The sequence below is a fragment of the Eurosta solidaginis genome, chromosome 3 (genome assembly GCF_040869045.1).
Source record: "Eurosta solidaginis isolate ZX-2024a chromosome 3, ASM4086904v1, whole genome shotgun sequence".
Classification (NCBI taxonomy): Eukaryota; Metazoa; Arthropoda; class Insecta; order Diptera; family Tephritidae; genus Eurosta; species Eurosta solidaginis.
In genome coordinates this window covers 176,765,660-176,786,209 of record NC_090321.1, presented here as the reverse complement: position 1 = coordinate 176,786,209, position 20,550 = coordinate 176,765,660, and the positions used below count along the sequence as shown (strand labels likewise).

Genomic DNA, 20,550 nt, shown 5'->3' with positions numbered 1-20,550 from the left:
ATATACGAATCAATAGCTAGTGATTTAACTGTAATAATCAATAACAAAATTCGCAATAGGACTCTCATGCACCTTTCAACTTCATATGAGAAGCGTTTCGATGTTATAGACCTAGATCCTTATGGTTGTCCGAATCGCTTTCTGGATGGCGCTATACAATCACTGACGAGTGGGGGTTCATTACTTGTAACTGCGAATGATATGGCTGTGCTGGCAGGCAAAACGCCTGAAGCCTGCAATGCTAAATATAGTTCTGTGCCTTTGCGTATGAAATGCTGCCATGAGATGGGATTGCGTATACTATTGCATTGCATTGAAACGCACTCCAATCGTTTGGTCACAAAAGTTCATCACGCCAATGCAAACGTGACTATGAATATAACCGCTGCAGAAAGTCACAATGACCGTAAAATGACGTGGAGCGTTTTTGCAGGGATATGTATCAGATTGTTGTTGCATTTGCATGTTTAATTTCTATCCATATCTGGATCACGCTTCATTGGAACACAACAAATAATGCATCTTGACCCTACAAGACGGAGGGAACTACCCTGCAAAAACGCTCCACGTCATTTTACTAGTCACTTTACGGTCATTGTGACTTTCTGCAGCGGTTATATTCATAGTCACGTTTGCATGGGCGTGATGAACTTTTGTGACCAAATTTTCCGTTTCGTTCCTATTAATGTGATCGTGCATTCCGCTCCCACTTATAGGATGTGAGTATAGCACTGTGCTGCTCACACACGTCACAATGCTCGTCAAATAGCGGTCATTTTTCCGTCATTTCACTCTAAATTTTCGAGCCATTTGACAATCAATTTTACTGCGGTTTTACCATTTATATAACCGCCATATAACGTGAATTTTACCTGCAGATTTACTTTACCTGGAGCAGCCATATGAATAAAATATGAACCAAAAAATTGAATTTTCAATATTTATTATTTTCAATATTATTATATATGTACATGAAATTGGAACTTATATTAATCCAGTTCATATCAAACAGAAGAACTTTAATAATAAATAAACTCGCTTAATTGGTTTTTGTTTTCCAATCTCTTCTAAGCGAGTTAAAAAAATAATATTAAACTTTAGAAAAAACTCCAATTATTTGAATAATCTACAACTTAAAGCTTAGTAGAAGTTCAGATCAAGAATATTCAAAGGTGTCGTGGATCCGATTTCTGTCGTAATTGAAAAACTTAAAAATGTACGACTATTAATTGAGTCAGACTTATTATTGTAACCCTTAGCAGGAGTATTGATTGGTTTCAAATCTAATTCCGACAGCAATCATATCACGACATCCCTTATTATATATGCACATGAAATTGTAACTTAAATTAATACAGTTCATATAAAGAAAAGTAAGTATTTTAATAATAAATAAACTCGCTTGATTGGTTTTCGTTTTCCAATTGAAATCTTTTCCAAGCGAACAGAAAATAATTTTAAGCTTTAGAAAAAACTCCAATAATTTGAATCAATTTAAATCTACAACTAAAAGCTAATTAGAAATTCAGATTAGATTTACTCTTTTTTTTTCAGATCAAGAATATTCAAAGGTGTCGTAGAATCCGATTGCTGTCGTAATTGATGAATTTAAAAATGTACGACTTGTAATTAAATCAGACTTATTATTGTTCTAAATCTAATTATTCAAGCAATAATTCTACAACCCTTAGCAGGAGTATTGATTGGTTTCAAAACTAATTCCGACAGCAATCGTATCACATCCCTTATTATATATGTACGTGATATTGCAACTTAAATTAATACAATTGATATAAAGAAAAGTAAGTACTTTAATAATAACATAAACTCTCTTAATTGGTTTTTGTTTTCCAATTGAAATCTTTTCTAAGCGAGCAGAAAATAAATTTAAGCTTTAGAAAAAACTCCAATTATTTGAATAATCTACAACTGAAAGCTTAGTAGAAATTCAGATTAGGTTTACTCTTTTTTCAGATCAAGAATATTCAAAGGTGTCGTAGAATCCGATTGCTGTCGTAATTGGTAAATTTAAAAATGTACGACTTGTAATTAAGTCAGACTTATTATTGTTCTAAATCTAATTATTCAAGCAATAATTCTACAACCCTTAGCAGAGTATTGATTGGTTTCAAATCTAATTCCGACAGCAATCGTATCACATCCCTTATTATATATGTACGTGATATTGCAACTTAGATTAATACTGTTGATATAAAGAAAAGTAAATACTTTCATAATAAATAAACTCTCTTAATTGGTTTTTGTTTTCCAATTGAAATATTTTCCTGTGCAAGCACATCGCTAACCTGTGTTGGCAAAAGATATGATTATACTGTCTTCGATAGATAGTCGGACAAGCCGTTACTCGGCGAAGTAGAGATGACCGTTGTGTCGGTGGCAGCTGTTACAACAGCAGTTTCTAACTTTACACCATCCGTACAGTGTGATGAATGCTTCACTGCCTTTTCCAATTGCTTGGCGCCAGCAATTTTTGCTGTTTGTAAAGCTTTAGCTGTAATGCAAATATATAGATGCGTTAAAGTGGTTTTCGTATGTTATTCAACAACTCACCCTATACCATCATCACAGCCTCCTCATCGATTTTGAATATGTGTACTGTTTCAGTATTCAGACCCAGTTCGTTTGATGCAATATTTTCGATTTGATGGATATGTATACTATCCGTTAGGCAGACAATTAGGTGCGTTCGATTCATTCATATACTGTGGGTATTTGAGCCGTAGACGCAATTGATATATTGTAACATTTGTAAACAGTTGGGTTTCTCTGCTGTCACCATCACCACTAGAGAGCTATTGAAGAAACGCTCGACCAAGATATGTTGCGATTTACGCGCATAGATTTTTTCCACCTTGTCAGTTATTGATGGAGAAAATGCGAAAGCCATATTTACCATCCAATACGGAAATGGAACTGTGGAGGAAGAAACATTTTATAAAATTTTATAAAATCAATAAATGATAGTTGTGTTAAAATGGGGTAAAGTATCGTATGTTAAAGTATAGCGAAGTAAGCGAAGTTTGACACCAACCATCTCTTTAATTGTAATGTGGAACCAACGCCTCTAACACCCCTTTCATTATGGTCCCCCCTGTCGAAACAGCAAGTTTCCTTGGACTCCCGTTAGAGGATATTGATGATAATTTCTGATCGGTCGCACCTATTGGATGGGGCGAAGCACTGCTACAATAACAACGTGTGAAAGATGGTTGCATCATTCGTTTGTTGCTCCCTGTTGCTTTGCTTATATTTTTTTTCTCAATTTTAAACAAATTCGCAACAATAACTAAACTTTTAATTTGTTAACTAAAATAGAAATGCGCAACAAAATTTCAATTGGCAAATCAGCTGACTTCGAAGATTCGAAATTCCTATTCCCCAATTATTGTTCTCTCTAGGAGAAAAGAATTGGAGGAATTTTTCTGCGGTGCTATTAAGGCAATGACCTTTGACCTCGAGTAATTTTTTTTTAGCTCGAATAGGATAGATGGGAAATTTTAATTTTAATATTTTTATGGTAAACTAGAGATCCTCACTAAAATTTGGCTTTTTGGTAATTTTTGTTATTTTAATTGTCTAAATTAGCCGTTCTAATATTAAAATAGCCACTCTCAATACAAATCAAAAAACAAGTATGAAAAAGTTGTTAACGTTACAGTGCTTATGGATTCATTTTAAGAGTGCATTAAAAGAAAAAAGTTTTGTTAAGCACATTTTTAAAAAGGAAAAGAAAGGTCGGTAAAAATGAGACTTACCATATATTCATATCGGCTGCTGAGTGGAATATCACCAAATCTCGGCTGCCGTTCCAAAAACTTCCTTTCTCAGAATTCGTTTGAAGAACGCCCTATCTTAGAATTTGTTTCATAAACACTCCAGCTATTGTCAAAATGTGTTGTATTTGAGCTCAGATCGGTCATTTTTGAAGCCAAATCTGAGTTAGGGCATTCTTCAACCGAATTCTGTGATAGGGCTTTTCTAATATACGGGGTTATTCAAATGTTTTCTGAGAAAGGTGCTTTTCGAAACGGCACCCGAGACCGGGTGATATTGTTGTAGCAGTGCTTCGCCCCACCTAACTGCTACAACAACAACCGGGTGATATTCCAATCAGCTGGCGATATGGATATAAGGTTTCATTTAGTTGTCCCATTTTTACTGAGCTTTTGTTTTTGTGTCTTTCGTTTTACGGATATGTTTAGATATAAGTTTTTTTATTAACTTTTAAAATAAATCCATTTTTAACTGCCGGCCGTTCAAACTCTGAACCCTATTGTATATTCTTACGATTTCAATGAGAATGATTTCCCACACTCTGAGCACGAGTATGGTCGCTCGCCGGTATGCATACGTATATGGCGCTTTAGCTTAGATGAAGTTGTAAAATCTGTGAATTAACGATCAGTAAAATGAATATCATTTACAATCACAGTCTTATAAACCTTTACCCTTGTTGCAGAAATTGCACGTATATTTTCGTTTGGGTTTTGGCGGCTGCTGAATTTTAGTGGCCAAATTTTGTTTTTAATTTAGCCTCCTCCTCCTTTAAGGCTGTCATATTTCGCTCCCGCGTTTCTGGATCTTCGTCTTTGTGCGTAGTTAAATGCGTACGTAACTCCGTAAAGTGAGGAAAAGTTGATGGGCAAAACTCACATCTATGAATGCGACAGCACTGGACCGCTTACAGCAAAGGTGCATTCGCAGTATTCGCATTTGTATGGTTTTCCACCGGTATGAGTACGTATACGACGGCGTAGATTTAGAGCGTAGGTAAAGCTTTTATTTTTAAAAGCTTGTTGTCGCTGAAGTTTCACTGCCTTTTTGAGCGCTTTGAAAGCTTATGTGTGATGATGCATCATCACCACCCAAAGAACTATTATACTGATCTTCGCAATTTTCCTCTAGTATAGTAGATGGTCTGAGAAGTCTCACCATTTTCAAAGGTGAAGTTTGTAAAGTGGTATCGCCCACTATTGTGGAGTCCCACATTTTAGATGGCGCTTCAATATCTTCTAGTAGTGTTACATCAATACTTTTTAAAGGAGTTTCATTATCCAATTGATGCTGCTCCTGTACGCATAAGTCATGCAATAGACGTTGCAGTGATTGTGCTTCTTCATCTATTTCTTGTAGTTCTAAGATTATATTATTAAATTTATACCACGCAATCTTATCAACTTTCAATATGTTGTATATTCATTTACCTTGTTTACAAGGGATTTTAAAATAGTTTCCATCGGCGCTGCGCTTTTTAGCATCTTCTTTAACCATATCCTTGTTCTCGCTATGTATGTACTTAAATAGTGTGCTGTCAGGATCGGATGCTGTTTTATCACACATTTTTTCCAAAGCCATAAAACTTTCATCAGACGTACGTTGCTGTTGGCATTCGAATATAGTTTCGTCACAAGATGCCTTAGTTGAAAAATTATAAGGAATCCTCTTTATAGTGTTTGCATTGTTGGATTTATTTTCATCCTCCATTTCAAATATTTTGTTCATTGCATTTCCGCTAACAGCAACGTTACTTTCGCGTTGATCCACATTCGCTACACGAGGAGCTGCGCGTGCTTCTAGCAAAGTTTTTAGATCCTCCTCTAAATCCAAGCTAAAGCGTTGGCAAGATACCGGCTCTTTAGCAGGCGTTGTAGCCTTTCTAAATGTGTTCGTGAATCGAGAAAAAATGTTGAAGATATTGTTTGCATTAATTTTTAATAATAGGTATATATTACCATGCTAAAGTTATTTATCTTTTTAAAAGTAAAGTAATAAAGTTCTACAAGCTAGTAGCTACTTTTTATTCAAAGATTTGGAAAAATTTCAAATTCTTATATAGTAAGCCAATTTACTCTACAGTATTTAAAACATCCATCTCCATGCTCACTCGAATGGCTCATCATAAACAAGCATGCAATTTTAATGATATATTTATAAGCATTTACCGTTGCATGACAAGTAATTTCTTGACTTTTGCACGCCAAGCTTTATTTGCTTGAAATTTTTCCAATCCAGACATTTGTATTCAGGAAAATTGAAAAAGAGCAACAAACATCCAAGTTATATTTTGTTGAACCACAGCAGACAAGGCGCGTTAATCTTCCAGGGTTTTCGTTACGAAATATCTTTTCCAGATAAGCTTATACCACTTGAGCACGCTACGTTGTGTTATTATTTTATCCAATAGTTTCTTAATGGTTGCCCCATCATTTGAAATTGTGGCCTTACCACTGGAATCAACAAAATGCTTGTCCATATTACGTGAACCCAATGTAGTGCGTACAGCGTCCACAATTGAATGCGAGGTATTGATGTTGGATATGATGAATATTTTTTACTTAAAAACTCATGTACCCAATACAAGTTCAGGCATACCGCCGATAACACACCTTTTAAACGACGTTGTGTGTCCAAATCACTTAGCGGTTTTTCTTCTATGATTTGTAGCAATTCTTCAACAAACGTTGGATCATGTATGGGATGCGACCAAAGTGGACCGCCCATCTATATTTGGGAATATAAGAAACAATTTGGTGTGAACAATTGGTGGCAGTTAACCCTCTGAAAAAGCGACTGACGCGCCTTTTTGAACGGACATAACCGTTTAAACGGTTAAGCACCAATTAAGTAAGAAGGAAATAATTTGATTTATTCGAGTTTAAATACTTGAGTTGGATAGTTGAAACTTACATGATGTTTATCACCGCAATGCGCACAATTTGTATTAACATTTGGTCCAGTTGGTATACCGAATTTTACTTCCGCATTGCCTTTATCTGAGCTCTTGCTTTTTACAATATATAGCGTAGCGTATAGGTATCACAACCAGTGCATTGAAATACCATTCATTGTTTGCTGTGTTCATAATATAAAGATATGGTAAGTAATTGGATTGTGGTAAAAGGCCAAAATGCTGTATACCAACCTCATGCTATATTTACACTTCGCTTGACTACTATGCATACGCACAAATACGCGTATATAAAAATTGGCAGAAATGCTCACAAGTGGCTCAATATATTTTCCATAACGATTAGAGTGCGTTTCAATGCAATGCAATAGTATACGCAATCCCATCTCATGGCAGCATTTCATACGCAAAGGCACAGAACTATATTTAGCATTGCAGGCTTCAGGCGTATTGCCTGCCAGCACAGCCATATCATTCGCAGTTACAAGTAATGAACCCCCACTCGTCAGTGATTGTATAGCGCCATCCAGAAAGCGATTCGGACAACCATAAGGATCTAGGTCTATAACATCGAAACGCTTCTCATATGAAGTTGAAAGGTACATGAGAGTCCTATTGCGAATTTTATTATTGATTATTACAGTTAAATCACTAGCTATTGATTCGTATATCAAACCTACATTGCATCACCTTCGCTTGGCACAATTAAATGTTCCACTCCATTGCGTCGCATATTTACGCTAATGGAATCTACTGCCACCTTAGATAGATCATTTGCAACAATTTCACACACGCCTGCTACTTCTTTGCATAACTTATGCTACGTAAACCTGTTGCAGCAAGCACTTCCAATATTCGCAGTCCATCGTCGTATTTTACACCACCAGCCGTGTATGGTTTCTTGTCATTAGCATTGCTTGCTTTCCTTTGTATTTTGTGGATTTTTATGCGCCGCCGCTTCCCGCTCTTATCAACCGCTTTGAGTATACATTAAGTACTGAAATACTTAAATCACGATTAAATTCTTGTACTGGATTGTAGAATACGGCCCCGCCGGCAATAATTTCTGTAGTGCTTTCTTTGATCACACGTTCGGGTGCTTTGTCGTTCGTAGCGATCTGTTAATTCATAAAATTTAGGGCGATTTTGTTAATAACGCGAAACATATATTTACCTTATTTTCAGATATTTCCTCAACTTCCATTTTGGCTTTAAACTGCTGTGCATCCAAGTTTTTGTTATCAGCTGTTCGGTGGTGGCATACGCTGGCTGCTGCTTTCGTTGAACAGTGAATCATTGAAATTGTTTCCACAGAGGAAATATTTAAGCATTACAGATGCACAACACTGTTTTTTTTATAAATCAACGATGATAGCCAGCCTTGGGAGGTTGTTGCTGCTGCTATCGTGGCCTTGCATTACCCGGTTGCTGTTGTGGTATATACCTTGGTATAACTGGATGTGGCGTTATTGCCCCACCTGGTCCAGTTGATGCGGACCACGAACAACAACCACCACGACCTACACTGTTTGGGTTCACTTTGCTGCTGCAAACACACCTCCGTCACAATAATTAATGGGGACCATGGAGGTGTATCTCAACAAGAGATGCTATTTTATTGCACACATAGCCGTTTTTTTTACACCAAATTTTCTAATCTTTTTTTTTTCAATTTTGGATAATAAATCTTAATGGTAACAAGAATTTTTTTCTTGTATGTATGTGGAAATTAAAATTTACTATTCTGCATTAGAATTGCTCACGATTATTTATACTATGCAATTACATATTTCACTTTCTTTCTTTATAAACATGCACACATTGATATGAGTTTTTTTTGCTAAAACACACTTTAGTAGACCAAAAAATATTAAAGAATGCGTATATTAATTTCTGCAAAATGTAAATCACACAAATTGAAAAAATTTTCCACTTTTCTGCAGAATTAGAAATGGCGGATTTTTTGCACGCAAAAATGACGTATTTTGCTATCCCTATGAAAATAATAGGTGCGAGAGAGCACGATACATTGTGGGAAAGTAAAATTTGTCAGCATGCTATTTCATTTGCACAATTTTTCATTCCAAATCTTCACCCCTGTCAAAAATCGTGTGGTTGTGAGCATTTTTGGTCACACGATTTTTGCAGGGTAGTTCACCTACACATTCAAAACTTTTTTCGCTCTCCACTAACACATCGACGTTTCTTGCTGTCATTTTAAAACGATGAAAAACTATAATTGTGGTAATTAAACTAAAAAACTAAAAAAGTGCTTGTGCTACGGGCTTTTAGGTGTGACGTGTTTTAGCTGTTTAGGCACTTCTAAATTAACCTGGCGCATTAACTAGAGGCAACCAAGTCCTCTTGCCACCAATTGGAATTGGAAGATTCGATTTCCAAAACCAAAAAAGGTAACGTTTTCAAGACAGTGCACAACCTAAACAAAGGTGGTATCAAAAGACGCGTGTCGAGATCCGTTTTTAGAATCTGAAAGTTGTATAGAATCGACGGGATGGCCTAGAAGGTTTCAGGTGGTCATACTAAATCGCTCCCGGGGAGTGTCCCTATCGCTACAACCAAAGCAACATTATTTACTCTCTGCTTTTCATTTATACGTGTATATGTGTATTTTTAAATAATAAAAAAAATTTTATATTATTCTAATATATATCATCTCTGCCAGGGTGCGATTCAGCTCAGGATATGCAAAACAACAAGATACCTACAATTAAATGCAGATTCACGTGTCATTTGCCAAGGATTTACCGGTAAACAAGGTACTTTCCACAACCAACATGCTTTGGAATACGGTACAAAATTGGTTGGATGTATTTTCCCAAAAAAGGGTGGAACTACGCATCTTGGTTTGCCAGTATTTGCTTCGGTAATTTATATTGATTTGTATTGATTAAAAATTGCAATAGTAGATAATGTAATGTGAATTAAAATTGAATAGGTAGCCGAAGCAAAAAATGCAACTGATCCGCATGCAACTGTTGTTTATGTGCCGCCACCGGGAACTGCTGCTGCTATCATAGCAGTATTACAAGCACGACATTTCTTTGATTGGTTGCATAATCGAAATTGTGCCCTAACATGATATGGTTCGCGTTGAGCACGCTATGTTAAAGCAAAGTAAATCTCGTCTAGTCAGGCCCGAATGTCCAGGATCATCGCACCAGAAAGGTTAAGTAAATTCCGTACCATATTAAATATATAAACACCATGTATGAATTTGTTAGTGTTAATTTGTCAAGCTTTTGTTGATAATCAACTGAAGAAGGCAAATACCAAAGAGTTCGAAGTTCATGTAAATACCAATTGATTTCTTTAAATAGCGGTTGGAGAACAAAACCCATATGTATGTATGCATACAACTGCATAGAAAGGGAGGGATTAATTAATACAATTAATTAATACAAAAACAAATGATCAGTAGATTTATAGGATTTTTATTATTTTCCCTGCGTCGCCGTTGCCATTACATTGCGTTAAGAGAGGACATCAACACCTTACCCACAACCAGTTAAAATTTTAGTAAATTTTGCTCTTTTCATTACTGATTCAAAACGTGGGAAGTTATATATGTAGCATTCCATGGAGAATGGTAAATTTTAGCAGACTTTCGCATTGCGGTCATTATTAATATTCAATCCCTAGAAGGTTCAATGTAGTCATATCAATAGGTCCGGAGATGGTCGGGTTAGTACCTCAATGGTGCTTGTTACCGGAAAGTAGATAGATAATTTATTGAGGATTGCGCAGTGACTTGCACATCTCCTTCACAGCACCTCATAATAGCCGACTTCTTTGATGAACCCTAGCAGAGTTCTTGGCTTGAGATTAAATGTGGGAATGCACTGGCCATGGTGAGCCCTTAAACTTAGACCTACGTTTTGAGATTGCTTCGTATTCTTGGAGGATATGGTCCGCCGTCTGCTGATCGATCACAAAATCGGCATGTGTTATTCGATAGTATGCCCACTTTCTGCATACGGCTGCTCAGTCTATAATGCCCTGTAAGACAGCTCTTGGGATTCTTCGGTTATCTTTCGATAGGTCTATTATTGCCCTGTAGCGATTTGTGCTATAACTTCCTAACAGTAACTTAGATTGTCTCAAAACTGGCGTATTGCTCCAGTGTTCTTCTCTCTTCTCCCCCCCCCCCTCCCCCCTCCCTGCTCCTAATAAATGCCCCTGTGAGCCAACTGACAGGAACGGCTCGGGATCGATGGGTCATGCAGTTCCTGCCTCTCTTTCCGGGTTGTCCACCTGCTCTTGTTGTAGCAGTGTTTCGCCCCATCCAATGGGTGCGACAGATCACAAATTGTCATCAATGTCCTCTAAGGGGAGTCCAAGGAAACAGAAAGTTTCAACAGGGGTCGACCATAATGAGAGGAGTGTTAGAGGCGTTGATTCCACAATACAGCTAAAGAGATGGTTGGTGTCATGTGGGGACACATTATAAGCAGGACATATGTTTTAGATGTCGGAGTTGATTCTGGATAGGTAAGAGTTTAACCTGTTACAGTATCCAGATCGAAGTTGGGCTAGAGTGACTCCCGTTTCCTTAGGGAGAGTGCGTTCCTACTCTGCTAGTATTTTTCTTTGAGTACAGGATTCACCGGGCAATTCATGGCATAGAGGTCCGACGCCTGTTTGTGGAGTTCACTCAGGACCTGCTTGTGTTTTTCAGCTTCATACGGCTGTGTTCTCAGGTGCCGTATTTTCTCATAATGTAATGAGGGCGTGAACAACAAGAAGCCACAAAAGATTTGTAAAAGTTACGAGGACGTCGGCTTTTGGGATCAAGCCCAGAGCAACCTGTCTGGTGCAACCATCCCTTGCACGTGACACACTGACAAGAGTATGACCGTCCTAAAAAGATTCTTTTCCGGCAAACGCAGCAAAACCATTTCTCATGACCGGGGTCAGGAGGACACAGATTGGGTTCGATACCTTCCCGGAGGAGGAGAGTATGGCGCAGACCCGCTGCATGGATCTGCTGGGAGGATGATAATTTGTGGGAGGGACGCAACAAACTAAACACTAGAGTCCGCCTGCTCATTACCCTGTACTCCCCTGTGGCATGGGACCCAGTGCAACAGTACTCCGTTGTGCACCCAAGGACCAGTGCTGACTTTATTTCGAACGCCACAATTGCCTTTAGTGGGGCCTGACTGTCTGACTGAGTATGGCAATTGTTTCATTGGAGTATCAGCGCTGAAGGTTCAGCTTAGCGCACCAACATATGGCGAATACTTCCGCTTGAAAGCTGCTCGTATGTGCTTTTAGAGGTACTGATATTTTGGTTTTGGGTCCGGAGACTCTGGCTTCAATCCCCTCTGGCGTCTTCGAACCAGGGCCGTAGAGAGAAAATCCGGGCCCGGGACTAAAAAAATTTACGGGCCCCCTATAAAAAATCCACTAATACATTTGATTAACGTGAATTAATGACGTTTCATTCATAAATCATTATTGATGGATTACATCAAAAAAAATTTTTGCCACATCAACTAAATGATTTTTGGCTAAGAGCTGACAATAAAATTAACGCAGAATATTTACTATTTGTTTTATTTTATTGTAACGTAGAAATAAAATTCTCTTTTAACAGCCACATATTATTTCAAATAATCTTGTCTAGTTATTTGGTAAAATTTTCATACATTTCTGATAAATTTAATGATGATTATAAATTTTAATTATTCAATATAGAATGTTCGGATATCAAAGAGTGGCTTTACTTGCTTTTTTCGCTGCAAATTTTTTTATAATAGTATCAAAATTTAACTGCCTTGCCAAAACGGATGCAACACAAAGCGTGTTAAGTCCTAAAACTCGATCTTTAGATGAACACGATCTATGAAAGTCTTTCATTCTTGAAAGGACACTGAAGGAACGTTCTGCACTAGATACAGTGACAGGTAAAGTGCAAAAGGTATGTACGTAAACCAATACAAAAGTTGGGGGAAAATTTTATACATATTGTAACGAATTTACTTGCAAATCCTCTTATTTGCAACCCTCTGCTAAGTTCGTATCGCTAAACTGTTGAATAAATAACTCCAATATGTAATAATGCAAAATGGCCTTTATTCAAGTACTTCACAATAACACTTATACTTTGCAACGAATATCTTGCTTATTAACCAAACTGATTTACAGCTCAAATGAAACTCTACTATTCAAAATAATACTGCTATAGCTCGCTAGATAGCGCTTAATCCAAATCTCAAATCAAACTGAATTACTTCTTACTCGCTGGCGCCGCTTTTATAGTTTACGCTGCATATTTCTAGGCTCTTCGATTTCCAGAAGTTACTAGTTGTTTCGGCTACAAAATCGCCAGCCACAACTACGTGCACAAATTATTGCTCTCTCTTGTGACAACTCAGATAAGGTATATGCATGTGTTTGTAGTTTACAGTCTCCCGCACACACATAAGCGTATAAGTAAATTCATCGGTGTGTGACATCTCATCTCTTGCTGCCTTGTATGTAAATGTTGCTCGTCGGAATGTGTACATATGTGTAGACGCAATTATTTATTCGTTTATGTAGATACATAATGATTGAATTATTGATGTGCATTCACGTCACTGCTTAGATCGGCTTAGAGCTGGCAGCACTCCTTAGTTTTGCTAATATTCGTAACACTGCCCTCCACCTAAGTCTGATCGTCCCGATCAGACAAATCTCTTGATCTAAACGTTGCTAGCATCGCCAAATGTACCACTCTTCTACTCCGTGGTTTCTCAATGCTTTGTATGCGGTAGATGGTATCACTGAGCTTCTTCACAATCTTGTACGGGCCTTCCCAACTGCACCGAAATTTGGATGGAACAACTTTCCGCCGGTGAGGGTTGTATAACAGTACCAAATCTCCCGCCAAGAAACTTTCCGAATTATTGTTCTCATGGTACCTGTGTTTCATCGTACCACTCAATACCCTGGTTCGTTCCTTTACACTCTGTTGTTTGGCCGATGAACTACTTCGTAGAGCTTGCGCTGGACGGATTTGCTTTGCATAATCAGTATCGTTCCCACGTTTCCCCACAGTAGTGCGCTCTGGATTGAAACTACCCTCGCATTCCTTCTCGAAAATTCGTTGCTTCATTTTCCTACGTCTTTTAGGTTTTGTCAATGCCAGTGTTTCTCTCGCAGGTACTTTTGATTTTGATTTATTTGGCCCATTCGTTTCATCAACCTTTACCTTTGACTTTCGTGGCCTTTGTCGACTTTTCTCCACCAGTACTACTCTATTACTGCTGAAACCTTTTTCCAAACTGAAGTTAATTGGCACATCCTGGTTCTTATAATGCATCGCCCTTCTCCGCATATCGATCTTGATGTCATGGTCAACCAAGAAATCCACTCCCAATATAACTTCATCAACAATCTCCGCCACAACGAATTTGTGTAAAACCATGACCTTCCCAATTAAGACTTCACATATTACTTCTCCCTGGACTTGATTATACTCGCCAGTGACCGTACGCAACCTTGCTCCAGGTAACCGCTTTACTTTCCTGTTAACCAAATCAGATCGGATCAAGGAATGAGATGCGCCCGTATCTACAGTCAGTACACGCTCCTTGCCATCCACATTCCCTCTGACGGTAAGACTGCTTGATTTCCCTCCAATTTGCGACACAGATATCACAGGACATTCAATAGCCCGGTCTATCTCTCTACCTCTTACTCGCTCTTGCTCATCTCCTCCAGCTTTGCGTTTATGGCCACCCACATTGTTGCAACTATTAGGACCAAGATCGCAATGACGTGCAATGTGACCTGGGTTGCCGCACTTGAAACATTTAATAACTCCGGCATTCTTCTGTTGAGATCCCTTCAGTGCTTCCAAAATTGTTTCTACCCACTCTGGCCTTTCTACTTCCACACGGCGTGCTTTGAAAACTGGCTTACACAGAAGCGACGCTGTTTCCTGTATCAGAGCATGCGATACCGTTTCAGCAAATGTTAGTTTGGGATTCGCATATGTAGCTCGCTTCGTTTCCACATCTCGTATGCCATTTATAAAGCTCTGAATCTTCACTCTTTCCGTGTATTCCACGGGTGCATCCGCATTTGCAAGATGAGCCAATCTTTCAATGTCAGAAGCAAACTCCTGCAAGGTCTCGTTAGCTTTTTGGTAGCGGTTTTGCAATTCTATTTGAAATATCTGTTTCCTGTGTTCGCTTCCGTATCGCCGTTCTACAGCAGCCATCAATGCGTCATAACTGTTCCGTTCGTATTCTGGAATAGTCTGTAAGATTTCGGCAGCTGGTCCTTTCTATGCTACGAAGAGTGCGGCAACTTTATCTTCCACATTCCAGTTGTTCACTGCTGCGGTCTTCTCAAACTGTAGCTTAAAGACCTGGAAAGGAACAGAACCGTCAAAGGATGGTGTTTTTACCTTTGAATTACTCGCTGAAACTGCTGGACGATTTAATTGTAACTGCTCCATACGACCCTTCAAATCATCGACTTCTGCCTGAAATTGAGCGATTTTTGCATCCTCCGCTTCCAGCTTTGATGTTACCCTTGCTTCCTGTGCTTCTAACTGTGAAGACATTTGTGCCACCTGCAATGATAAGCGCTCCTCTTGTTCTTCCATCTTTGATGTTATGCGTGTCTCCTGCGATTCCAGTTGGGATGCCATATATGTCTTCTGTTCTTCCAATTGTGATGTTATACGGGTTTCCTGCGATTCCATCTTCGATGTTATGCGTGTCTCCTGCGATTCCAATTGTGATGACATGTTGGTGGATATTTGCGATGACATTTCTGTTATACGTGCCTCTTGCGCTTCCAGTTGGGATGCCAGTTGCGACGACATTGATGCTACTGTCGATGTTTGTGCAGATATTGCAGCCAATATCATGTTCAAGTCTGTGCTGGTAACCGTCTGCGATGTTTCGTTTTTCTCTTCAATTTTTGTTGTTGTTTCGTCCCCATCAGGATAAAAGACAAACTCGTCCACATCAATTCCTTGCGACTCCATTACCTCTCGCAGCCGTGCTTGAAGACAATAACACTTATACTTTGCAACGAATATCTTGCTTATTAACCAAACTGATTTACAGCTCAAATGAAACTCTACTATTCAAAATAATACTGCTATAGCTCGCTAGATAGCGCTTAATCCAAATCTCAAATCAAACTGAATTACTTCTTACTCGCTGGCGCCGCTTTTATAGTTTACGCTGCATATTTCTAGGCTCTTCGATTTCCAGAAGTTACTAGTTGTTTCGGCTACAAAATCGCCAGCCACAACTACGTGCACAAATTATTGCTCTCTCTTGTGACAACTCAGATAAGGTATATGCATGTGTTTGTAGTTTACAGTCTCCCGCACACACATAAGCGTATAAGTAAATTCATCGGTGTGTGACATCTCATCTCTTGCTGCCTTGTATGTAAATGTTGCTCGTCGGAATGTGTACATATGTGTAGACGCAATTATTTATTCGTTTATGTAGATACATAATGATTGAATTATTGATGTGCATTCACGTCACTGCTTAGATCGGCTTAGAGCTGGCAGCACTCCTTAGTTTTGCTAATATTCGTAACAATATTTTGAAAATAGACGGCATTTAGCAATTCCAATGGTGACAGACCTTTATCAAAATTTGCTTCGTAAATGTGTTTCAAGTGAACTATTTCACATTCTAAGCTTTGAGAAATATCCGACTTGTATTTTTCGACAAATTTTGCTGCGGTCGCCCGAACCGTAGTTTCATCCATGTCTTAAATTGCCACAAAAAGGAAAACTTTTCGTTCAAATTTCTCATAGCTGCAAATCGTTCAGTAATGCCAGTGATTACCGAATCAACGATCACCAAGAATGTATTGTTTTTGAAATCAGACTCTGAATCATCCGTAATCATCTCATTTAAATTATCTTCAGAACGCCTTTTGGGTTTTCCCTTTCGAATGTCCGGAAACTTTGGCGAGATGTTCAATTGAATAGCAACTGTTTTGCATTCGTTTAAAATTGTTTCCCATTGGTTCCTGATCAACTTCAAATGAGCTAATAAGGCATCTAGATGTCGGACCTCAACATCTGTGGTGGCGTCTCTCGCTTGGAGGACCACGCTTCTTTCATTAATGGTAGGGTTTTGAACCAAAATGAGGACAGCAAGATACATTCGAACTTGTTGATGTACTTGAGAATGCCGGTAACATCGCCGTATGCTTGCGCAGTCAAATTTGGCTTTTGGCTGAAAGACTATGAAGAGAGCTAGGTACATTTTTTTTGAGGATGTCACATCGTTGTGGAGTGCTGCCGAAGAAAATAATTGCAGCCGTGCAACATTCTGCAGCATCAACACCACATAAATTGATAGCGTTTTCTTTTCTGAAATAAATTGTTGCCTAAGTAAATGGTAATACTCTACCCCATCGGGTTAGGGGGTCAGAATATACCCGCGGTAGGAATGCCTGTCGTATGCGTAAGAGGGGACTAAAATATCAGATTCCAGGGGCTGTGTAGCGCAACGCTGCAGGTTGTCAGCGCAATATATAGCTTCCCCAAACCTAATTGTCAACCTCACCTATCCGCGGCGAATCCTGTTTCACTAACAGACCAGGCTCTGGCGACCCCAAGCTCCTCATGGAACTTGGGATGGGGAGGGAGGGGATGGTTAATGTGGTCACATAAAGCGTTCCCGAGATGGTCGGGCTAGCACCTTAATGGTGCTGTGGTACCGGAGCGTACCGGATCTGTATCCGGTAAAGGACCATCACATCGATAATACTCCTCAAAGCCTTCGGGGAGCAACCTTATCGCTACAACAACAACAACAACAATAGAGTTACTCCTACCCCAGAAAATGGTCAACATTTATAGTGCATACAAAGAACATTTCAACTCACCAAATTCACTCATATTAACAGAGTATATGTGGAATTTAAGGCGAATTGAGAGTTTCACAAAGTTGCAGTGCCACACCGTCATCTTATACAGGGTAAAAGTGTAACGCTTTTGCGTTGCGAGCAGGCAAGAATTTTCACAAAAGAACGAAATACCCCGTAAAGGCGTTGCCTGTTTTTTAGAATAGAACAACAATGCTTGCGTAACACTTTATCCAGAAAAGAAAACGCTATCATAGCTGCGGGTTGCACAAGGCGAGTAATCAGCATTCGAGTTTTTGTCTAGAATGTCACGTAGTGCTCCGTTGTAAGCTCCTTTCATATTGGCGCCGTTATCGTACCCTTGTGCACGACAATCTTCAATCATGTATGGCAAATTAGATCAGCGATTTTCTGAGCAGTTTTTTGGTTACAATTCACGAAAGCCAAAATCTGTTCTGGAATTGTAAATTTGTTGCTTTCGAATTGAAATGGAGTGAGAGCAAAATGAACGTAGTCAACGTGACTAGCATCAAGCATAGCATCAACGATAATAGCAAAATACTTAGCTTTCTTGCCTTGATCTAATATAGTTTCCTTCACATGCTTTGCACAAATTTCTATAAACTCGTTCTGAATGTCTGGGGAAAGATAGTGAACTTGTAAACGTTTGTGCTGCTATTGTGAAATCCTAACTTTCTCCAAATGATCTCTAAGTATCGGATCATAATGGCTTATGAGATCTTAGATGCCCAAAAAATGTCCATCCTTTCGCTTTTTGAAAAAAATAGTGTTCAAAATTCTATATAAAATTTCTTTCCACTTTTGAGTTTCAGTGATTAGCTGTTCATTGATAAGTGTATCAATTGTAGCCTCCTTTCGAATTAGGTTTTGTAAAGATCGCCATTGAATATAACATTTAATGTGATCTTCAGTATTTTCGTGTGATGGCAGTTTAGCGTATAGCTTCTTCCATACCTGGAATTTCGAATATTCGCCAGGACAACAAATTTTAGGTCTATTTAAAGTATTGGTGCTTAACAGACGACATGGCAGGCAATAAAAATCATTGCTACTGGCACTCCACACAACCAGTCACGCTCTACTTTCTCTCCATTTGGCAAGATTCTGTTTAATAACGAGGTAGGAAATGCCTCGTCATTACAATCAAGTGGAAAAATAACAGGACACTTTTGATGACCTCGACGAATTATTTCGTTAACTTTTTCAGATCGCAAAAACTCATTATTCACGGTGCCGATATCGAAGTCGTTTAAATAATCTAGACTTTGATACAGAGTTGGTGGTATTGTTGGAAGGCTTTTTGAAGACGAACCTTCATCAGTGTTACCACGAAAACTTTACGATTTCGGATTCATGTAAACATATATTTTTGTTTGATGTTTTTATTGTCTCCTCACTGTTCGAGGGACCAGGTAAAAAATCATTATCAATATTCGTTGCTTTTGAAATTCGGCTTAAAATTTTCAAATGGAACAACTAAAGACTCTCCTGAATTAAAAAAAATTGTCTTGGTACCTCTAAATCGCGGGCCCCCGAGAAATACCGGGCCCCCTGAGAAATATCGTACCCTGCGCTTGCCAGGCTAAGGCTACAGCTATTAGGAGTGATAAAGCTGTCAGACCTAGAAGCAGCAATTGGCTTAAGTTCTATGAAGCTTCTAGTATTTGTCAAGAGGACAGAGTTTTTTTTATAACATAGGTCCTGGTTCTTGATAGGGTTTTCAGCTTGGTCGTTAAATCAAACTTCTGGTAACACTACGGACTCATTCAGTCTATGTGAGATCCTCATGAACCGGCCACTTCAACCTAACCTATATTTTGTGTTTTGGTTTTTACTTTAGAATCTACCGGTTAAGTAAGCGATGTCAGCTAACTAAGCGCCTTCAAATGTAGATCCATAAGGAACATGAGGTCGCCAGAGCCTCGGCTGTTAAAGAAACAGGATTCGCCACGGCTAGGTGACGTTGACAATTGGGTTGGAGATGCTATATATTGCGCTGGCAACCCATTGAAAGGATTGCGCTACAAAACCCCTTGAATCAATTTGGTATTTTAGTCGCCTCTTACGACAGGCATAGCTACCACGGGTATACTCTAAGCCCACTAACCCGCTGTAGCCATGAGAAGCACTTTGGGTGTCGCAAGGCAAGTTCCGTCGTGCCTGGTGTTGTTGGGTGAGCGGCCAGGCAAGGCAAGCAGCAGGGTACACATGCACCATTCAGGAGGATACCCTCGCTGAGCCCAGAAAATCTGGGAAAATTAGATGTACTGCTCAGATCCAGCAAACGAGTATGTTCTGTACTGGCATGTGATAAACTTGCAGACAACCAAACGTTTACTTTCCTTTCCAAAAAGGAATTGGTGCTCGGCACTGCTGCTAAAGAAGAATAGGAAAGCAGTTTTAGCAGTACTTTGCCCGTTTCAATTTGCACATCCATTCAAAGAACTTCGCATAATGGATTAAACAGTCATCTGCATTTATTCGTTTTTGTTTTTGTAGCACGCCTAATTTACTATCTATTACCCCAACATCTATCAATTATCCCTTGGTATAATCTTCGGGTACCCCCGCTACCGGAAGATGCCTTGGCATGGTGGAGGTTCACTTGAATTTACTTTACAGGTCCTGATTCTGGTTATCTGAAATCCCCTTGAGTATCTTGTATTTATTAAGCACTTCCGGTTATATTAAAAACTTAATCCTTACTGATATTCGTTTCTTTTTCATTCTAGGTAATTCGATTTGACGATGTGGGCATAGCAATATTCCAGCTGTGGCTGTAAGAAGAACGTACATTTGCTCAAACTACAAGAAAACTGCGACAACTGTCCCTCGGCCTTTGTAGTATCACATATAAGGCCCTACCACGCATATTATGGGAAAGGGTCAAGTTCAAAGGCTCAACATCACCTGCAAATCGACTTTGATAGCACGAAATAGGGCTGCATATATTCCGG

General features: G+C 38.9%; 2 protein-coding genes and 1 long non-coding RNA gene across 10 annotated transcripts in view; 2 read left to right on the top strand and 1 right to left on the bottom strand.

The window, feature by feature from the left end:
* The window catches only part of LOC137244672 (tRNA (guanine(26)-N(2))-dimethyltransferase-like), an 8,707-nt gene extending 1,316 nt beyond the window's left edge, over nt 1-7,391 (top strand). For both annotated transcript variants that reach the window (XM_067774026.1, XM_067774023.1), the window contains one exon: nt 60-7,391. In XM_067774026.1, the coding sequence (XP_067630127.1) occupies nt 60-471 (412 nt within the window). In that variant the 3' untranslated portion in view covers nt 472-7,391. The remainder of the gene's footprint in view (nt 1-59) is intronic.
* Nucleotides 927-8,658, bottom strand: LOC137244670 (uncharacterized). 6 transcript variants are annotated; one of them, XM_067774022.1, is made up of 9 exons: nt 7,884-8,658; nt 7,390-7,827; nt 6,944-7,321; nt 6,709-6,873; nt 5,226-5,677; nt 4,470-5,156; nt 4,309-4,408; nt 2,572-2,934; nt 927-2,512 (listed from the first exon to the last, which is right to left on the bottom strand). In XM_067774022.1, the coding sequence occupies exons 4-6, from the start codon at nt 6,747-6,749 to the stop codon at nt 4,807-4,809; spliced, it is 843 nt and encodes a 280-aa protein (XP_067630123.1). In that variant the 5' UTR covers nt 6,750-6,873; nt 6,944-7,321; nt 7,390-7,827; nt 7,884-8,658; the 3' UTR covers nt 927-2,512; nt 2,572-2,934; nt 4,309-4,408; nt 4,470-4,806. The 6 variants fall into 6 exon arrangements, with proteins under 6 accessions (XP_067630123.1, XP_067630120.1, XP_067630118.1 ...); XM_067774019.1 differs by lacking the exons at nt 6,944-7,321; nt 7,390-7,827; nt 7,884-8,658 and adding an exon at nt 5,964-6,522 and having other exon boundaries at nt 4,244-4,408; nt 6,709-6,849; XM_067774017.1 differs by lacking the exons at nt 6,944-7,321; nt 7,390-7,827; nt 7,884-8,658 and adding an exon at nt 5,964-6,522 and having other exon boundaries at nt 6,709-6,849.
* LOC137244673 (uncharacterized) lies at nt 8,405-20,550 on the top strand. 2 transcript variants are annotated; one of them, XR_010951148.1, is made up of 5 exons: nt 8,405-8,748; nt 8,980-9,120; nt 9,393-9,593; nt 9,666-9,895; nt 20,326-20,550. It is a non-coding gene; the product is annotated as an uncharacterized lncRNA (long non-coding RNA). The 2 variants fall into 2 exon arrangements; XR_010951147.1 differs by lacking the exon at nt 8,405-8,748 and having other exon boundaries at nt 8,757-9,120.